The following is a 20,507-nucleotide window of genomic DNA, read 5'->3' as shown; positions in this document are numbered from 1 at the left end:
AGAAGATGTAAAACTTAATATTCTGTTTTCATGGAAATGTGTATATACATGCAGCAGATTTTTTAAGTGGCAAGGACTCTCAGATCACAAGAAAATAAACAAGTCTGCAATGGAACACAGTCTTTCCAACACATGTAGAAAATCTCACTTTATATTCAACATTAATAATCATAAGAAAATAAGCATGTGAGAGAATATTTAGAAGTATGATGCACTAAATGCCAAAACCACAGTGGTCCCACATGCCACACACAGAATTCTGTGGGCCACCAACATCTCATAACATGGGCATGTACTTACTGGCACATCTGCCACAGGCGATGCCTGTGTGAACAGCTGAGTGTTCAGACTCTCCCCTTCCCAGTGGTCTGAGCAGAAGAAGTTTCCTGCTTTATCAGTTGGAGATTCCACCTAAAAGCAAACAGGAAGTGCTTTGTTGTTTCTAGAGCTAGAACTTCCCATGAAACCGTTAAACTCAAGAGTAAACTTCTGTAAGATGAATAAGGTCTGGGGATCTAATGTATAATACGGTGACTATAGTTGATAACACTGTATTGTATAACTGAAATTTGCTAAAAGAGTAGAACTTAAATGTTCTCACTGGAAAAAAAGGTAAATATGTGAGGAGATGGATGTGTTAATTAACTCAATGGGGGAGAATCCTTTCATAAGGTACACATATATCAAAACATCACATTGTACACTTTAAAAACTTTATAATTTTATTTGTCAATTATATCTCAGTAAGGCTGAAGAAAAAGTAAATCTATGGCCAATCTCTCAACCACTTATCCTTATATGAAAATAAATTCAAGAGGCACTGTATCGAACCTGTTGGAAATGCTTCTTGACACCAATGTAAAACAGTTAGCTAGTGGGAAGCAACAGCACAGCACAGGGAGATTATCTCAGTGCTTTGACATGACCTAGAGGGGTGGGATAGGGAGTGTGGAAGGGAGGCTCAAGAGGGAGGGGATGTGGGGACATACATATGCATATGGCTGATTCACTTTGCTGTACAACAGAAACTAACACAGTATTGTGAAGCAATTACACTCCAATAAAGATCTATTAAAAAAAAAAACTACAATGAGATACAATGTCACACTCATTAGAATGAATAAAATCAAAAAGACTTACCAAAAAATAGATACTATTAATTTAATTAGTTTCAATTTTCCATGATGTCCAAAAATTAAATATCTATGTATCAACCAGTCATCCATCCATCTATATATCAGTGATTTTAAAAAGTACAATACAAAACTGCTTCCTTCTCTTTCCTTTATACTCTCTCACATGTTTTCTGTTTAAACAGGAAGGAAATAGAAGTGGCTCGGCTTCCCAAATGCAGTTGCATGCTTACAGCTTGGCAGTACCTCGTAACTGCATCTTATATGAAAATCTTTTATGAAAAGTGGTGTTGTTACACAGTGCCTCCCCCCCTCCCCCAGACACATCAAGCTGCCCATAAGGGACAAAAACAGCAAGGTTGTTCCTTCCAAAGGATCTCATGTTTACCTCTTGTTTGATCTTCTTCAGTAAAGGTGGTCCATTTTCTTGAAACTCAGCAACAATTCCAGATTCATCAGATTCCTGTTTAATCACATCTTGTAGGTCTTCTACTAGATGAGATGGTGTCTGAGGCTGAAGGGATGATTGGGTACATTTGCATCAGAGGAAAACTTCTGTCTGTGCTAATAAACCAACTAAACCCCAAGAACTTTGTGAGAACTTACTAGCATCTTCAGGGGACCATATTTAATTTCTTGAGCTGCCAGTGCATGTTTGAATGGTGTAGGAGTTCTCGGAGAGCTTTCTAGGATTGACCTTTTGATAGCTGGAGTTCTGAAACTTTAAAAGGAAAACAAGTTTTGGTTAAATATAAAAGAACATATGTCCCTTACATTTCTCTACCTATTAAATTCAATATTTTTCTACTGAATACAGTAAACTCATTGATATGGAATAGGGTATGCTGTTGAGTATTGTTAGGGAAAAGATAATATGTACATTACATATTTCAAAATACCATACCCCAAAACTAAGAGCATTAAAATATTTCTCATCTTTCTTTAATCATTCTGAAAACACATGTAGTACCCCTAAGCCTTTATAATGACCATAAGTATTGTCAAGATCTGATGTCATTTAAAAATCAATTTTATCTATTCATTATCTCTTATCTACCCACAACAGAAGACATATGTTAACCTTTTAAAGTGTGTTTTATATTGGAAACAATAAGATTGCTTTTGTAAAAGGTTTCTTATAATTCTTATTGATGTTCTCTCCCATTTCTTTGAATTGGTTAAGGCTTTATTGACTATAAATGACTACTTAATCACTCCTTGGCTTCTAATCATATAATTTTCCTGGGGATGGCAAATTTATCTACAGATAAATTTCAGAAAGAAAAAAATAAGATTAAAAAAATATGAACTAAGTAAAGAACCATACTCATTCTTATTCTGAAGTTTATAATCAAAGAGGAAAGGAGGCTGAAAAAGCTTGTTTTTGGTGAAGAAGAAAAGGACTTATTGAACAAACAGAAAAACTGAATGGAAAAGTTATTTTAAAATTACCTTTGCATATATAGGAAAATTTGAAATGAACTACAAAAGGTAATTTAGTTTATTCTCCCACCTTCTACCTCTAGGCAGTTCTAACATGCCCAGGACAGACATATTCAACGTGGAAATACACATGACTATGTATATACAAGTGGATCAGTAAAATCGCATACATATAAATAGATCAGACATTCGGGCACTATATTCTATTAATTAAATATAGGTAAATAAAATAAATAATTTTTTTCTTGAAACAAAGACTTACATAGTATTTTCCTTTTGGGTTTTCACAGTCTGGTCTCTATGAAATGGTGTTGTAACAGTCAATTTGTGACCATTGAGAGGGGTGGAAGTTAAAGAAGGCATTTCCAAGTCTAAGTTTTCATGGTTATTGGAAGTGTTTAAGAACTAAATATGGGAAGAAAGAAAACATACTTAAACAGTGATTCTTTACTCAGCCCAATTTAAAAATCACATGTTGTTAACAAGTAGGTATGTTTTACTGACCCATTATATGAGATAACAATGATGCTAACAAGAACATAGTGTTTTATTTCAATTCAGCACCCGGGATTTGGAGTATGATTCCCAAGAAATAAAATCTAGAGTCAATGCTGAAAAACTTGCAAAAGCCTAAGAAAACATTCTCAATAAGTGACACTTGTCATTAAAGAGAATGAGATGCACTTCTTATTAACATTAAAGGTGTTAAAGTGATTTTTTGGGAAAGTAATCATTTTTTTCTTTCATACTTTGTTTTTTCTCTTTAATGATCTATGAACCATTATTATATAAAGTTGACATTATGTGGAAAATTCTTGAATAATTTAAGCTGTATCTCTCAGAACACTGATGTTCTGGGAAAGTAATAGGTGTTCCTCAAATGGTTCCAAGGTAGAACAAATTTGGGAAACACACATATTGTAATCTCCTCCTGGAAATTCACAATGCACATCTGTATATTAAAAACTCTGAGAGGTCCTGCAGTAAAGAAGCCATTTTAATTTTGTTTGATTCAGTGTTTCCCAAACTTATATACCTATATATTTAGATGTTTTTCTAGAACATCATTAAAGTCTTGTGGAACTAATATACTTCAGAACAGGGTTTGGAAAATAAAAGCAAATAAATAAGATCTTCTTTTAGTGGGCATATCATTTGCACATACCTAAGTTGTTCTTAAAACAGACTCAACAGGCATAATTGGAAAAATGTTTTAAAGTGCCAAATTATCCTTTAGCTTCAATTATTTTCATAATTAAGGAACACAAGTCTTTGATAAAAATTATAATTTCCATGCCTTAAGAAAGCTGTAGGAAATAAGAACATTCATTGGCAAAAACTGCCAATAAAATATTATGGCACGACTCAGAAAAGCCAATGTTGAGAAATTGAAATTAAAACATACGTTATTTTTCTTAAGCATTTGTTCCTCATTTTCTCCCAAAACTTTTTCATTCAAAGATGGACTGGAACCTTTCAATTTTCTAGTTGCAGCTCAAATGTTATCTAAACATAATTTGGTTCCCTCCTCCCCTGGGTCAGTGAATCACATAACAATAACTGAACAAAGAGACAGAAAATCTGTTAAAGTTTTTAAAGGGATGGGAGAAGAGGAAGAAATAGAAATGTTAAACTCTAGTGTTGAAGGAAATAAAAGCACATCCCAGGCAACTAACTCTCTTTAGAATCACCAAAAAGTCAGAGAGAGAATTATGACAAAATCATCAGTCAGTCTACAGACAGCCTACACTCTGCGAGGCGGTATGACTTAGCAACAGCCAGAGGCAACGACGGAATGAAATCAGTGAAGACAACAGTAATGAGTCATTTGTTCCAAAGGATTAGTTTCTAGATTATTAAGGTTCAGGTGTCTGTTGAAAATTAGTAACAGCTGTGCAGAAATTGTGCTCTACCTGCGAGGGGGAGAAAGGTAGGCTTTTGACAAGGGAACGCTTGGGAGTTGAACTGCTGACGTCAGCAAATATCAAGGAACTAGAGTGTCCAGTGGCTATGGGGCTGGCCTGGCCCCGCTTTTTTCGAAGGATGACCCGTGGAATTGTGCTGGACCTCGCAGGAGGGAAGGGCTTAGGCAGGTCAAGTGAACCCTCACTCAACTTGCGTTTGTTCACCCTCGTGCTAGGCTCTCCTGCAGGTCTATTCGCATTGCCCTCTCTTTGCTGAAGCTGGAGGGCTTTGCCTGCGTGGTGTTGGCTAGGTGAAAAAGCTGCTTCTTCAAAGAATTCAAAACTGCTGAGATCACCCCGTGATGAAGGATCCTGAAACAATGTGGGAGGCACAGAACTTTGAGACAGTGTGTGCATGATGTGTGCCATCACCTGAAACACAGCACTGAGAGGGAGATGCTGAATGCAAAGAAAACACCTGGCCTGCTTGCTTGACCTCCTTAGAAATAGCTTCGGGATGAACAGTTGTTCTGGTACACTGCATGGTGCGTCTCCCATGCTGCCTCAAGGCTGGCCCTACCCTGGTGCTGCAGGGACCTCCTGGCACTCTATCACTTGCATGCAGTTCAAAGCAAAAAGAAGACCTTTTTGATAGCACATTTTGGCAATGTTCATCTTCTGTCTGATGGGAGATGCAGTAAATGCTTTTTAACCAACTGGGAAACAAAGGAAATGAATTGAGTGTCTGCTTTTGTGATACTGAATTCAAGTTTGTTTCACCAGAGATGGTTTGTCTCAGTGAACCAGTTGGGACTGGTAATCAACATTTTGTGGAGAAAGCCATGTGCCAACAAATGAACATATTACGACTTCAAATATATTGAAAGATGGCTTTAAGCTCCGAGTGAACATAATTCTTAATGTGCTATCCAAAAGCAAAGCACAATTTTAGGGAAACACAAAGGAGTAAAGAAAGTACAAAAAAAAAGTTTAAAATAATCCAAATATCATGCCTATTACCCAAGCTCTACTTATAGGTTATTAACTTTACTATTTTAAAAAATATGCATTTTGAAGGAAATATGTGAAAAGCTACCTTTTTATCTGGGTAGCCTAAGAAATCAGATATTGAAAAAATATACACACAGAAACTAAAGTCATACGTTTACATTAACATATGCTAGTAACATGATATTCGCCATAGAAAATGGCAACAATTTGAGGCGTTTCCTAATTCCCCTTCCAAAAACATTAACTTGCCTTAAAAATTCTACTTACAGAATCTATAAATTGAAGTGTTTCTGCAAATTCTAAGAGGTTCTTAACATTGTCCAGAATGGTGCCTTGGTGGACGATCATGCACCTGGCTGGAGAGGCGCTTTCTTCAGGTAGGGAACCAGGATCCACCGGCAGAGATGGAGTGGAGTGGTGGTCTTCCAAACAGGAAACAGGTGCACTGTCTCCATGAGGTCTGGTGTGGTCAGCAATGGTGGTGCTGTGCCACCCAGGGTAGCTGCATGTGTGGTTCTGTGTCTAAGGAGGGGGTGGGGGAATAAAGAAAAAGCAGGGAGGAAAAAGGGAGAAGGAACTTAGCAATGAAGTTGCACAAGGTATCAGATGCTGTTAGAGGAAAGATAAAAGTCATTGCATCATCCAAAACTTGCGCCTATGAAACAGTTGTCAAGATGTTTCCTTCTATCAATGCAAGACCCTGCTTTTTAATAATGGTATAGCCTGTCATCTATAGGATTACCTTCACTGTCATCCTTTTGTTAAAACCACATAGAGAGGGATTATGTTACAAAGTACAACTCTCACATGGAATGTCTTAAAAATCGACTTTAACATAATTTCCAATAGGATCATAAATGTTTGCTGCAAATTAAGAAGTGGGCTATTCTCATTCTAACCTACAAAAAGGCTGGAGGATTCAAGAGTTAGAGTTGCTTTTATTTTCATATACTCTTGTGGCTTCTACTCCTTTTTTAATGCTACAGATTGCGCTGATGCAGTGAAGGGCTGCCAAATCAACGTGGTTAGGAAAGCAGAAGAGCAAATTAACAGAAGTCTCCTTTCAGCATGACCACGCAACAGGAGAAATTGCAAAACATTAACTAAAGTTAAAAAGTGGTCGAACTATCATATGCACATAATCATTTTATTATTTAACCAAAAAGAAATCTACTCCTCAGAATACCTACTGGGTATCACATCCTTTATTCTCTTTGTTGGTTAATTACATACGTTACAAAGTGCAAGCTGCTTTCCCAGTTTGCTGCCCAATCACTAGAAAAGATGTCAAAATTCGGTAATGGTCCACACAGCTTTTGTGCGTGCAAACAAAAGAGAGTCATTTATGTTGCTTATGGAGAGATTTAATATATATCTTTTTTACATGTATATACTGGACATACATCAAATCATGTTTGAAATGATAAAGTATGAAAATCTAGCTTAAAAGAATAATAGAAAAAGAAAAAATCGACTGAATAGGCACCCGACAGATACACAGATTTGTAAAAAAAAAAAAAAATGCGAATTTTCATTTTTTCTCTGCTAGTCTTTGAATTGATTACAGTCCTTCTGAAGAAAAAAAAAAATCAAGAATGAGAATCACAAATGGATATTGAGTTTCTATGGCAACACAAAAGGACTACTTCCAACTTAGTCAACACACATCGTGATACCAACTGCATTTTATTACAAGCAACCCCTAGTGTTTAAACATTATTAGTGGATATACGGAGTCTTGATTAGTGTGATATTTAGAAGATAAGGGAAAGCGTTATCCCCCGCCCAGATCAAGTAGGCGGCGACATCTTACTGGGAGTGCCTGCTGTCCTTTGAGTTCATTCTCAGTCGACATTAGAAGCAACTCTAGCTCCTTTATTCGCTTTTCTTTCTCAGGGTCTTCATCGTTATAGTGTCTCTGAAATTAAAAGTTAAGGGAGAAGAAAAGACAAAGATCTGGTGGGAAAGTGTAAATACAATGATCGTGGCCCGAGGTTCACGAGGGACCACACAGAACCCAAACAGCCCTGGCGTGGAATAAACGCCAACGGAATCTGGCCACTGTAGAAATCTCTGAATGTTATCCCAGACATAAGGGAGGGATGTGAAACTTGAGGCTAGAGGAGATGCTGACGGAGGGATTGTTTCAACTTCTAACATCAGAGAACCTGAGAATTCTGGCACTAATTCACTCCGGAAGTGTAGCTTGCTGGCCAGAACTCTGCCCACCTCCCCACAGCCCCCTTTTCTTTTAACTTCAGTGGATCAGGTGCAAATAAGCGTTTGGATGAAAGAAACAGAACTGTGCCTTGAGTAGCTAATGAGTTTCTTGACGAAATGATCCTCAAATGGGCTTACCTGAATGGCTGCAGCAGCTGGCTGAGGGACATTGACTATATTTACATGTAACGCTACAGGATATGGGACGTGACTGGAGACCTACATCAAAAAGGCAAAAACACATATACACTAATATGTATAAAATAGATAACTAATAAGAGCCTGCTGTATAAAAAAATAAATAAAATTAAATTTTAAAAAAAGGCAAAACAAACAAAGACTGAGTCATTCGTGGTTACACGTGCTTCAGGGGACTTGTTGGCTTCCTGAAGATTTGCTCTAGGACTAAGGAAAACAAACAAACAAACAAACACTTTTCTGATAAAGTTCACAAAGCAAAATAAAACCCAACTCCAATTTGAAATTTTAGCCAAGCCTTTAATAATGGTTAAAGAGCTAAAGCAACAGAGTGAGAGAAATTTAAGGTGCTCATCGATCCTGATAGGAAGTATTCCTTAGAGTAAAACAGAAAGAAAATTATAATTTAAAATACATTCACGAGTGTATGAAAGAAGTTTTGATGGTAAAAACGGATGGCACTGGCTGTTTATAAATAAAAAGATTTTTCTGTGAATTATTATGAGCTTTAGGAAAGAGTATAGCACCTCTTAAGATAGTTCATTCATCTGAGACCAGTCAGGAGGGTCTGTAGTCAAATATATGGAACAGACAGAGAAGAGTAAAAACTACTAATATGTTTTGCATAGAACTTGCTTATGAGCTCTGAATTCTTGGATAAGTTTCACCATTTATTATTGTTGATTTTAAGATTCAAGTTTCTTGATTTTTTTCTCTTTATTTTTCTTTTCCCACCCATTTTGAAGATTTTTTTCCCATAAATATAAATATCAAGAAATGAAGAAAGAATCACACCGATTCAAAGGAAGATAAAAGATGTCAGATGTCAGTCACAAAACTGCCCCTGATTCACAGTAAGAAGGTAAACACTTACTGAATGAATAAATTAAGATACTTCAGCTAGATCACTACCAGAATTGAACTTACAATCATCTGTTAAATTTCAGCGTCAAACTATTTCCTCTTTAAATGTAATATTACATTCACTTTTCATTTGGGCAGAGAAAAGTATTAGATACGACTGCACCTCCATACTCCCATTCTTCTTCAGCACTACCTTGTTAAGTAAATTTACATTCAAAAGCTAACTTCCCAAATTAGACTCCAAGCAGCAAGATAGAATCAAACAACTTGGATTTTAGTCTGTACTATCTCTATGAGCTGTGTAACCCTGGACAAATCACTTAACATCCTCATTTCTGGATCCGTATCAGGGATAACACCTACCCCTCTCGATTGATCGTGATCATGGTCATGTTCATGAAAGCTGAGAAGTATGCACCTGAAAGGTATCATTATTACCTGGAGCTAAAATAACATCTCTCTCATTCAACTAAATTCTGAGGAATGGCTTACGTTTTGTGCTTCAGAAACGTGGTAATAGGAATAGTCATTGTTAACTGAGGGCTGGCCAGTTGGAGGCAGTTGAGCTGAAGGTAGAGCATGGGCAAAACCCATCAAATGGCTGTTCTTCTGAAAACTTGTGGCCACTGGTGGCTGGCTGGCTTTAGAAGACTCCTGCAGATAACCTTCCTGCTCAACCTTGCGACGCATGGTAGAATTCCAGTGGTTCTTGATAGCATTATCAGTTCTGCACAGAAATATATCACATACACATTTTACAAACAAAAATTTCAATTCAGATTACAGATAATTGACAGAAAACTGTTTCTAACAGAGACCCTTTCTTTTGGTCCACTACGAGTGTTTTTTTTCTTTTTAATTGTTTCTGTCTTCTCTGCCTCCTAAAAATCACGCTTCCACTATCGCCTAATTAAAAATTGATAGGTTTCTCTAAATTACATAATAGGGAACTTACATAGTTTTCTATACATGCTGAAATCTTTTAGCCATTTTGTTTCCTTGTTAAGAATATTTCCAATACAACACCCTTCATGTTTATACTGATTGTGATACAAGACTCTAATACAACTTAAAGTTCTGGCTATTCTAGAAAATTACTCCTTTGAGTGTGGCTTAGCAGGGCCTACACATCACAACAGGCACTCAGTAAAGTCCGGTGAGCAATAATGATGTTGCTGCTGTCTCAGCGTCTACTCTTTATCTAGAAGAGCACTAGCCAGAGATTTTGAGTAAAAAAAATTCCCACCTTTTGAAAACTACCTCAAATTGTTCCATACCCAGGCAAATGGAACCATAACCAGAGGCGAAAATGCAAAATGGGATCCAGAAGGAAAAGAGGCTAACTCCCCAATATATTTTCAAACTGCAAAACACTTTTACTAAAGTTTTTCAATTCTCAGGAAAACAGTTTCTCAATTCAAAAAAACCGTTTTAAGCCTCCCTTTTACTATTTCGATGGGGGTGGGGGAATGTATGCTAAAGAAAGAGGAAGTTCAATTGCCCCTTAAATTTTTGGAAGAATCAACAGCATATCCTTTCAGACCATATGGGAGAAAAGGCCTCCTTTTATCAACCTCTTGAATTCTCTAAGCTTATACTGAACCAGGAGGGAGGAAATGTTTTAGAACATCACAAGAGAACACTGCATATACCATGAGAGCCGTAGCCTTCTTTGAAATGACCCTTTCTCCACTTTGGGGTTATGAAGCTCAAGAATAAAAATATTTAAAATATTTCCTATCTTACAATATTTTTATGTAAGATTTATAATTAGTATCTCTCAAACTAAATGACATCCGTTATAAACTGTTTAAATGGGGAAAGTGGGACAAAAATGAGCTTCCATAGATATCCCTCATAATGAGGTCATTTTCGTGCTTTGTTCATTAAAAAGAAAGCTTAACAACCTGGAAGCAGTATGATAATTCTAGAAATACAATCTTTCTTTATTCAAAAGAAAAAAATTAAGCCAAGTGGTATAATGAAATGAACATGGTATCAGGAAAATGGTAGCCAAATTCCTTCTGGTCACTTAACCAGCTGTGTGAACTCAGACCAAAGACAAACTCTCTATCCTTGGTTTCCTTCTATGTGTTTAGAGTTTCGTAGTTTACAAAGTGCTCTGACATTTCTTTTACTTGATACTAGCATTGGCCCTACGAAGTAGGTTATACCCCGTTTTGCAAATGGGGCAACTGAGGCTGAGGAAAGTTGGCCCAAGCTCACTGTTGGGTGGATTCTGGAAGTCCTCAACCAGGTAAACTCTAAGATCTCTTCCAGTTGTAAGAGCCATGGATCTAGTTTATCTTGTGAAACATTTACCATCGATAAAATGTAATTCACTCACCATACATTTTAAAGCAGAATGTTCAATACCCACTCCCTCATTCTTCCCAATCAATATATTTTTTGACATATTATTACCGTCCAGGCAGTAGCTTTGCGATTTCTGCCCATCTGTTCCCCAGTCTCTTGTGTGCCTGGTAAATAATTCTGTCTTCCTCTTCTGTCCAGGAGGTTTTCTTAACTTCTGGATTCAAGTGGTTATGCCACCTCTCCCTACATTGTTTTCCAATTCTCCCCTTTAAGTGCTTGGCAATAACAGACCAACGTTTCGGACCGTATTTCTGTACAAGCTCTATCACCTTCAGATAAACACACAAAAATAACCTATGTTTTAATGTTATGTAATGAGTCAGTGTAATCATTCTTCATGTTACAAGATCTTTAGAAAATTTCTAAAAATCCTCTTTCATTCATGGGAAATATGGGAATGGAGTCCTCTGCTTCCTGTTTGCACACTTTACCTGTTTCTTCAAGTTGGGAAACAGTCAACAATGTTGGGGAATATTCATAATTGTGATTCACACACCAACGGAGAAAGAACTTACTCTCTGATCTTCTTCTTTCGTCCAAGGACCCTTGATAAGCTCAGGGTTTAGTACTTTCTGCCATCGGTGCTGGCACTGCACATCTGTTCGATTCTAGGCAAATAAGATAAAGTGTGCACTGTCATACAGATACGATGTGATAAGCACATGAAGACTGTTGTAATATAAATCACACATGGACAATATGCAGTGAAAACATTCAAGAACATATTTTAGGGCATATGTGGAGAGCCCATTACTTACAGCTAAAGAACATACAAAGAATATATCAAAGTTGCATCTAAAATTAGAAGCTCGGCATCCTGAGGGAAATAGTCCTGCTATGTGAACTAAAGGATCATCGTACTGCATACCTGGTTGTCAATTTAACTTAACCTTAACCTCAGTGTATTGCATTTGGAAGTACTCACATGGATTAGGACTTCTTAGAGATTCCATATTGATGTTGGACTTTTATGGAAACCCACTCTAAATGACTCAAGTTTGATTCCCATTCAAACTAAGAGATGTGCTTCAATTTAGGACCACAAGTGTTAATATTGCACAATGAACAAAGATGAATAAAGATAGGCCTTGTTTTATAAGAGTTTATAGTCTTGTAAGAAGTAAAAGACAAATATGTAATTAACTAATAGAGGGCAGAATTTGATTCATATGCAAGAAGAGACCAAAGTAAAATGATATTGGGGTGGAAAAAGGAGCATCTTCTGAGGAGGAAAAATTATGTTTCCTTAGAAGGAGTACAGAAAAGCTCTTGGCATGGACTTTGAAGGATGGCTAGAACATTTTAGGAGGTGGCATCACCAGGGCCAAAAGCCCTCAGGAGGGAAAGCAGAAATGAATTCAACCAAACCTGCTTACAGAGGGGAAGTAGGAAACAGAACTGGGGCTGTAAGTTGAGGCATATGGGAAGGCCCTCATGTGCCAGGCAATTTACCTGATGTGTGAGACTCGAAGTTACTGTTGCTAGTTTTGAAAAGTAAAGTACAGCTGCATTTTATGAAGCTCCATCTGTCAGTGGTGTCTGGAATGTATGGGAAAGTAGAAAGCTACAAGTAGGAAAGCCAGTTATGAAGGCAATGCAGTCGGCCAGAGAAGAGGGAAAGGGGCCAAACAAACGGAACAGTGAGAAGAATAAACAAAGGAATCCCAGATTCCTTAATCCTTGCTTGGTTGTAGGGGATGGGGGAGTATGATAAGTCTAAAAGAACGCCAAAATTTTTAAACCAGGGTACCAAAATTATGGCTATTGAAAAAATAGGAAATTTAAAAGAAGCTGACTTGGGGGAAATACCATGAGTTTAGTCATCTACCATACAACAAATCATCAAAATGCTAATTTATAATATCTTAAAAAATTAAAAGATAAAATAAGAAGCAAACATTTAAAATACATTATAAAAATCCTTTAAAAATATATTTAGAAATTTTAATTATATGCATTACAATAGAAATATAAGTTATAGATAAGGCATTTCTCCCTTACTTCTTATATACAAGCAAATATGTAATGTCTTAATATCTCCTACAATATCTTATTTAAATCTTTGGGAGAAGATTTCCTTTTACAGAAATAAAAAATTACTAACTTACCGGGAGATAATTGGCAATAACTTTCCAGTCATCTGTTCCATTCTGTTCCACCAGCTTCTTTAGTTTTTCATCCTAAGACATTTAAAGGTAATCCTAGGATATCAGTCATTTACTGTACAACTCTATTCAAGTTAGAGTTAAAGGGGAACCAACCCCCCAAAAAAATCTCTCAAAAATAACCAAATTCAACAAATATTAAGGTGATATACTGGTTTACAGCATAGATTTATTTAGAGTCAGACAGACCAGTGTTTGAGTCTTAACTCAGCTACTGATTAGTTGTATAAACTTGGGTATATTATTTTGCTTTTCTGGACATTAGTATTGTCATCTGTACAATGGAAATGATGATGTCAACAGGGTTATTTGGGGATTATATGAGTTAATTATGCAAAACATTTAGCATAATGCCTGACACATTGAATGTTTAACATATGGTAACTTTTAAAATTTTACTTTGTGGGAAAAAAGTAATGAACTCCAGTGTTTGACTTAAGAGACATTGAACTATGGCAATAGATAGACTCTCAGTAAGAAATAGTTCAAGCTCTAGTGTAACGTTTAGTAAGTTCAACCTCTTTCATACAAAAAAATGTAAGATCACTTTTCTTAATTACACTCGAAGGCATGTATGATGTAAGAAAATCATTTAGCTTTTGTATCAATGTGTTGACAATTTAAATGAGACCAAACTTATTAGAACACAGAAGACGCTAAACGTCAGGGTGAAATCTTTCAGTTCACAAGTGTCTTTCTAAACATGTTCAAGCAAAAGAGAATCCTCATGTTTCTGCAAAGGTAACTTTCACACACAATGTGGGTCCCCGCTATGACACAGTCACAGGAATTAGGAAACCAGTGTTACAAACAGAACTTCTAAATCGCTGAGAATCACCCAAGTGCACAATTTCCATAGGTAAATTATGGATTTCCTATGGACCTCACTGGAAATCCCGTCTGCCTGTCAATGAGAGCTCTGGTTTAAGTGAAGGAGGACAGGATGAAACCGAAGAAGAGTCAATACCATTTATTCTAACATGAAATCTTCTACAATTGGTAGCAAATTTTTTTAAAGAACTTTGAAGAAACAAGCAACTTTTCTCTTGCATTAATAATTTTGCCTCCTAAGCATTTTTCCATTCCCATAGAGATAAAGTTATGATAAGCTAGCAGAAAAAGAGAGGTGAGAAGGAGACACATCTCCATCCATTTTTTAATGCTTTCAGAACAGACATCCACATATATTTCTCTGTGTAATATTATATACCAAGAATGTTAAATGAACCCATTATAAAAGGACAAGTTCTGTGAGTGTTTTGCTTTATTCTTTTGTTTTGTTTTTGGAAATAGCAATTCATTCATTTGTTCAGGGAACATCTGTTAATATCCCACTTTGTGGCAATCGATTCTGGTTTCAGGGAACACAAAAATGAATAGACGTTTAGCTCTGCCCTCAGCAGACTTACAGTCTACTGAGCGGGGGGGCATATACATTACAGCAACAATAAATAAGAACATGTATCCATTGGTTGGAGGACGAATCCAACCTGTCTGGGGAAGCCAAGGATGGCTTCACAGAAGAAGTGATGTCTTCACAAGTGATGAAGAAGTAGTAAGAATTTGTGGGGCAAAGGGACAAGAACAGAATAGGCAGAAGGAAACACAGATAAAGCAAAGTGAGGAGGGGACCTTCAAACAACTGCAAGAAGTTTGGAAAAGGATGGTATAGTGTCCGTGTGGGGGAGTGGTGAGGCAGGCTAGGATAAGAGTCAAAGAGCCCGCTAATGAGTTTGAACATCTGTAGTTTAGCTGAAATTTTGTTTTTTATAAATGGATGCACTCTAGGTTTTTCCCCATGTTTTGATTATGTGATTGGTTACCTCTTCCCTGGTCCACCTAGTTTTCCCCAAATGACGCTTTCCAGACTTGGGAAGCAGCCCATCGTAATCATGGTCACACATCTCAATGTCTTCATCATCCTCGTCACTACTGTAGATGCTGCAGAAATAAAAATGGGCAGATGTGGACTGAAACAAGAGTATTCAAACTACTGGATTACAAAACTTACACCAAAACTCCTCAACAATCTTTTCAAAGGTTATGAAGATAAAACTTTGAAAACTTGCATAACGAGACTGTTTTTGGCACTCTGTTGCTCTAGGATTGTAAACTGGTTCTGCTGTTATTGGTATCCACAGATACGGCAAAGGACCTGGCACTTTCTATTGCTCTGCATGTTTAAACCTGCTGTTAATGTTAGACCAGTGACAAGTTACACAATTGGCAACCTTCCAACCAATGAAGGTTTAAGTTTAAAACTTAATGTTAAGGACAATAAAAGGAACGAGAGCCCATGTCCTTTACATAAGTACACTCGCAAAACCCTTGGTATAAGTCCCATCATTTAAGTAATATTTCCCAAATACAATTAAAAAAAACCTCAATTATGTTATCCTAATGGGACTGGTGTTTTATTAAGAGAAAAAAATTCAAGAAGTAATGCACCCAACAATATAATTATAGTCATCCCTTAAAGATTAGAAGATTAAGAGAATCTAAAAGGAAAGGATTTAAAAACCTGAGAAAGGATAAATGATCAAGTGATCAAACTGCTTTGTAAATAACATTAATACCAAACAGTCCAAAACTCCAGACCAGGTTGATCCAACTTGAGGCCACGTTTACAATCCTCAGTTTCCAGAGTAACCAAGTGAATAATTAGGCCACATGATAGTCAGAATCTTACTCATGTTTTTTCTACCTCTGACTGAATGGTATTTGAAAGATCTTAAAATGTACCTAATTCAAAACTGAGGGATTCCCCCAGGTGGGTTTAAAAGGAACCCATTACTGTTTTCAAAAGAGCTTTTTCTTTTACCTACTTGACCAAAAGTATAAATTTTGATGACTTTTGAAGTAACTCTATACTTAATGTTTATTAATCATATAATGGATAGGTGAGAGTCATTTTACAGCCAGTTTACTTTTAGTTATAATTTTACTTATAAAACTTAAGATATGAGGAAAAATTATACTATCTTTAAAAATTTACTAAAATTTATCATTGTAATATTGAGAATTCCATCAAACTAAGAACAATAAAAATAATGATATAAAGCAATACCATAATGCAGATCATTATTCTAAAAGGAATAATGTATGTTCATATCAGGTTTTGTCTTCCAAAAGTAACTTACAAGTATATATTACCCATCCCTTACAAGCAAGCAAAAATACTTACTAAAAATCCTGAATTTGAGGTTCTTATAATTTAAAACTATTATTTTGGGAAACAATCTGAAGGTCCAGGATGCATAGTGACAAGTAGGATGTGATCCAAACTTAAAATGCTACCACATAAAAGACCACTAAACAGTGTTTATAATCTATAACCATCTTTCATTTAGTGTCTATCCTTTTAAACAAGAGCCTGATCCTGTTTCACATTGTCAACAAGGGGCTCTAAACCAACTTCGGATTAAAAATTACAGTAGTTTCCCTTTAATAAAAAGCACAAGCATCATAAGGTGAAAAAAAAAGTTATAATCCTAGAGCTTTTGAAAGGTTCATAGGGAACTCCTTGGAAAGCCCCCCAAATGAGGTGGCACCCTTGTGAAATATCAGGGATACCAAGAAAACCAGAGTAATCTGAAAGTGGAGTCATAGATTCAACTGAATTTAACTTTGGGGGTTTGGGTGGATCTGGAGACCACGTTTTCAGAACTGAGGGCTATATTTTTTTTCAGATTTTTATTAGTTATCTATTTTATACATACTAGTGTATATATGTCAGTCTCAATCTCCCAATTCAACCCGCCACTACCTCCCCCTTCCCCCCCCCCCCCCTTGGTGTGAGGACTATGTTTTCCAAATCAGTAATTGGACACCACTGCCTGGGCAACAGATCAACACTCAGGAATAAGCAACAAATTCAGCCGCCCATAGGGGGCAGCCTACACCAGGTGAGAGAGAATAGACATCCAACAGGACTAGGGTTCTGGAGGCAAAGGTGCTAGTTCTGCCTCCACCTAGCTGCGTGACTTGGACAAATCACTTCCTCTCTCTCACGACCTCAGTTCCTCGCCTATACAGAGGGCTTGGATTTTACTTCTAAGGTATTTTCCAGGGCTAATAAGGGATAATTCCACATCTTCCATGACTCTTAAAAATGAAGCAGAAATGTGCAAAATCAGAGATGTGCAAAAGCAAAGTCTTGGGGAAAACTTGGTGTGTAACTTCCGCAGGTCCTGAAGAGGCCATGAGGGGAGCAGGGCGAGCCCAGGGCTGCTCACACTGTCAGCTCCTGGGTCCATCAGCAGGTTAGGCGCGGGGCACGCCTTTGAGCTTTGCATGAGATTTCCTCGTTCTAAATGGTCCGGGTCGTCTAAGTAGCATGATTAATTTCTACTAAGGACCTGAAATAACTTTTCCTTTATCTGCTCTGAGAAGATCTCAGACCCAACAGTCAGAAGACTCTCAAAGGCTGATTTCAAGCTTGATGCACCCGACTCCCCACCTGCTAGACCTGGTGTGGTTACAAGAGTACGACTATGAATATTACATTCTGTCAAGGAAACAAACCGTGCAAAGAAACGAAAAAGAAAAGAAGTGTTGGGGGTTGGGAAAAGGGAGGGGAGCGGGAGGAAGTGCCTTGTGGCCGCTACTGTGATTCTAGAAACAGGGTTCAGACTCATTTCGCTGACCTGGTTAATAATCCCTGCCGAGTTGACGTTCGCCTTGCAAGAAACGGCTTCAAGCCCGCAGCCGGGTTTCTCTTCCCCCTGAAGCAGATTCAAGGCTCCCGCCCCTCCTGGCCGCCTCCCCTCTCCGCTACCTGGGAGCCACAGGGAACCTGCGCGGCCCCGCCCCTCGGGGACAGTCGAGATCTCGGGGCGCGGAGCCTCCCCCGCGCCTCCTCCCAGCACCCCTTCCCAGCTCCCTCCTTCTCCTCTTCCTCCTAATTTCCGCTCTCGAAAAAAGAGGTGACCTCCGCTGCTCTACTGTTAAGTCCCAAGGGCGAAGGTGAAACCACTTAAGGGGCAGCACCCCTGCCCCGCGCGGCCGGGCCCTGGACGAGGCTTAGGGAACCAGCGGCCCCCCAAGTCGCCTCCCTTTTTCTCCGGCACCCGGCCTTGCCTTGGCGCCGCTCCCCGCCCGGCCAGGCCCGGCCAAGGGTGCTGCAGCGGGGCCCACACCCACGCTCTTTGCAACTTCCTAGCTCTGCAAGAGGACCCGTAATCGCTGATTCGAAAACAAATAAGTAAAAGAAAATCAAAAAACCCGAGGAAAAGAGGGTGGGTTTACTTTGCCTCCAGGGACTTTTTCCCAGAACCTCCTGGCGAGGGTCCGTCCCGTCTCCCCTCCTCCGACAGGGCGACCAGAGGCTACAGAGCTGGGCGCGGGGAGGAACGGCGACCTCGGCCGGGTCCACGTGCGCGCGCCGCGCCGGGACCTCTTGCACAGGGGAAGAGCTCCGGGGGATTGCGTCCCGGTTGCGCGGCAGCGGCCTTGGGTGCTGCCCGCCTCAGTCCCTTTCCGTTGAGTGGCAACCTTGACGGCCGCCGAGCGAGCCCCTACACCCGGCCACCCGCAGGGAGCTCCGGCGCGTCCAGTCCGGGAAGTCCAGAGACTGGTGGAAGCGGGAGCTTCAGCAAGTGACAGTTCGGACCAGTCTTTTCCTCCTCCGCTCCCTATTCCCCTCCTTCCGGCCCAAATGTAAGGGCACTTCATTCAAGATACCCGGCGAGCCTCCCCAAGTGCGGTTGACATGTGCGTCGCGGGTGCGTGGGAGTGGGTGTGCAATGTTTGCTTCAGAACTAAAAGCCTCGCAGAGAATAATGATGAGAACCTTCAAAACCAGGGCTTAAAACAATTTGCAAATGTAGAGATCCTTTCCTCCCCTACAATCTTCCTTCCAGCCGCCTGTCAGCTGACACTCTTCTTCGCCTCCATAAAGAATGAATGAAATTTACATGAACTACCTTCAGCTACTACACAATCCGGCATTTTCCCTATATCTGCCATATGCTCTGCACTTCCAAGTCTAAACATATCGCAATGCATCCAGCAATTACGCTGCGACTCCCTCGCCGACACCCGCGGCATCAAGCCAGGGACCTAGTGGGCTCCCCGGGAATGGTGGGCACCGCTCTGCCCCCGTCTGGAACGTGCTGCTTTTTTCCCCCTAGAGAGAACGTACCCCCGTGCAACTTGCAAAATGAGCCGCAGGGCGTGCTTCCCAACGTCCTAATGCATTTCTCGCATCGGCTCTTCCATTCATCGGTCCCTCGAGCGGCTTCTGCTGCCAAGGCAGGGGCTCTAGGTCCTCGAAGGATCTGACAGCCCCGCAGAAGATCCGGGAACAATTTCCCACCTGCTCTCCCGGCGCCTGGCTCCCAGCGCGCCCCCGCCCGCGGCCGCCCGCCCGGGATCCCCGTTACCTGTGCCGGGGTCTCCGGGCCATGGCGCGGCGGGCGCGGGGCTCCGCTGGGAGCCGCGGGAACCGCACTGGGCTGCCGCCTCCCGCTGCCCGCCGCCTGCCTGCGTCCCTCCCCGGCTGCGCAGTGGCGCTCCGCACCGCCGGGGCGAAGTTTCTCAGGAGAAAGAGGAGGAGGAGGAGGAGGAGGAGGTCGCGGAGGAGGAGAAGGAGGAGGAGGAAACAGGTTGATATTAAAGTGTAAACTCTGTAAACAGAGATGCCATCAAACAAAGAGCTTTGGACACTCCCCCTCCCGCCAAATCTGGCGCCCCTGCAGTGCGCACGCGCCCTGTCCACCGCCTCCGCGGTAGCCTTGTCTGCCGCCCGCCGGGCTGCCCGGCCGGCGGGGCCGCCGCTCCCCTTCGGATCTCGCGCCGCCGCGCTGCTCCTGGCGCGCTGCGAGGCCCAGGCGGCGCGCGGGCGGATAGCCCGGGGCCAGGGAGGGGCGGCCGGGGGCCGCGGCGGCGTCCTTTCCTGAGCAAACCCCGCTCCGCGGCATGGGCCGCGCGGGGCCGCGCCACGTCCCACCGATGCCTCCTCCCCTCCTTTTCGGTGGCCGCACCGCCGTCGCCCCACTCGGCTTGCCCCTGGGCACCCGAACCGAGCTCGCCGGGCTCTGCCTCACTGTCGCAGGGGCGGCAAGGGGGGCGGGGGGATGTGGAGGGGACTCCGGCATTTGAGATTGGATTTTCTGCAGGGTTTAAAACTCAGCTCCCTGGCGATGGGGTAATGTTGGGTTGGGGGATAGGTAGTAGGGGATGGGAGCATACGT

At 40.4% G+C, this 20,507-nt stretch overlaps 1 protein-coding gene across 2 annotated transcripts in view; it reads right to left on the bottom strand.

Annotated features, from left to right (window-relative positions):
* Positions 1 to 19,853, bottom strand: part of MYB (MYB proto-oncogene, transcription factor) — a 34,082-nt gene extending 14,229 nt beyond the window's left edge. Inside the window, exons 1-13 of one of the 2 annotated variants that reach the window (XM_081251017.1) lie at positions 19,698 to 19,853; positions 15,138 to 15,255; positions 13,258 to 13,329; positions 11,665 to 11,757; positions 11,198 to 11,418; positions 9,266 to 9,500; positions 7,850 to 7,930; positions 7,305 to 7,409; positions 5,759 to 6,013; positions 2,839 to 2,981; positions 1,740 to 1,854; positions 1,522 to 1,647; positions 301 to 411 (exon numbers count right to left, since the gene is read on the bottom strand). In XM_081251017.1, coding sequence (XP_081107143.1) covers positions 301 to 411; positions 1,522 to 1,647; positions 1,740 to 1,854; positions 2,839 to 2,981; positions 5,759 to 6,013; positions 7,305 to 7,409; positions 7,850 to 7,930; positions 9,266 to 9,500; positions 11,198 to 11,418; positions 11,665 to 11,757; positions 13,258 to 13,329; positions 15,138 to 15,255; positions 19,698 to 19,720 — 1,698 coding nt within the window. In that variant the 5' untranslated portion in view covers positions 19,721 to 19,853. Of the gene's footprint in view, positions 1 to 300; positions 412 to 1,521; positions 1,648 to 1,739; positions 1,855 to 2,838; positions 2,982 to 5,758; positions 6,014 to 7,304; positions 7,410 to 7,849; positions 7,931 to 9,265; positions 9,501 to 11,197; positions 11,419 to 11,664; positions 11,758 to 13,257; positions 13,330 to 15,137; positions 15,256 to 18,561; positions 18,818 to 19,697 lie in introns of those variants that run through there. The other variant, XM_081251018.1, reaches the window with a different exon arrangement.
* Between the last annotated feature and the right edge of the window lie 654 nt (positions 19,854 to 20,507).

This window comes from Mesoplodon bidens (assembly GCF_964165515.1).
Source record: "Mesoplodon bidens genome assembly, chromosome: 12".
In the NCBI taxonomy this organism is placed as follows: domain Eukaryota; kingdom Metazoa; phylum Chordata; class Mammalia; order Artiodactyla; family Ziphiidae; genus Mesoplodon; species Mesoplodon bidens.
The sequence above is the reverse complement of the archived record's forward strand: the minus strand, read 5'-3'. Positions and strand labels throughout refer to the sequence as shown.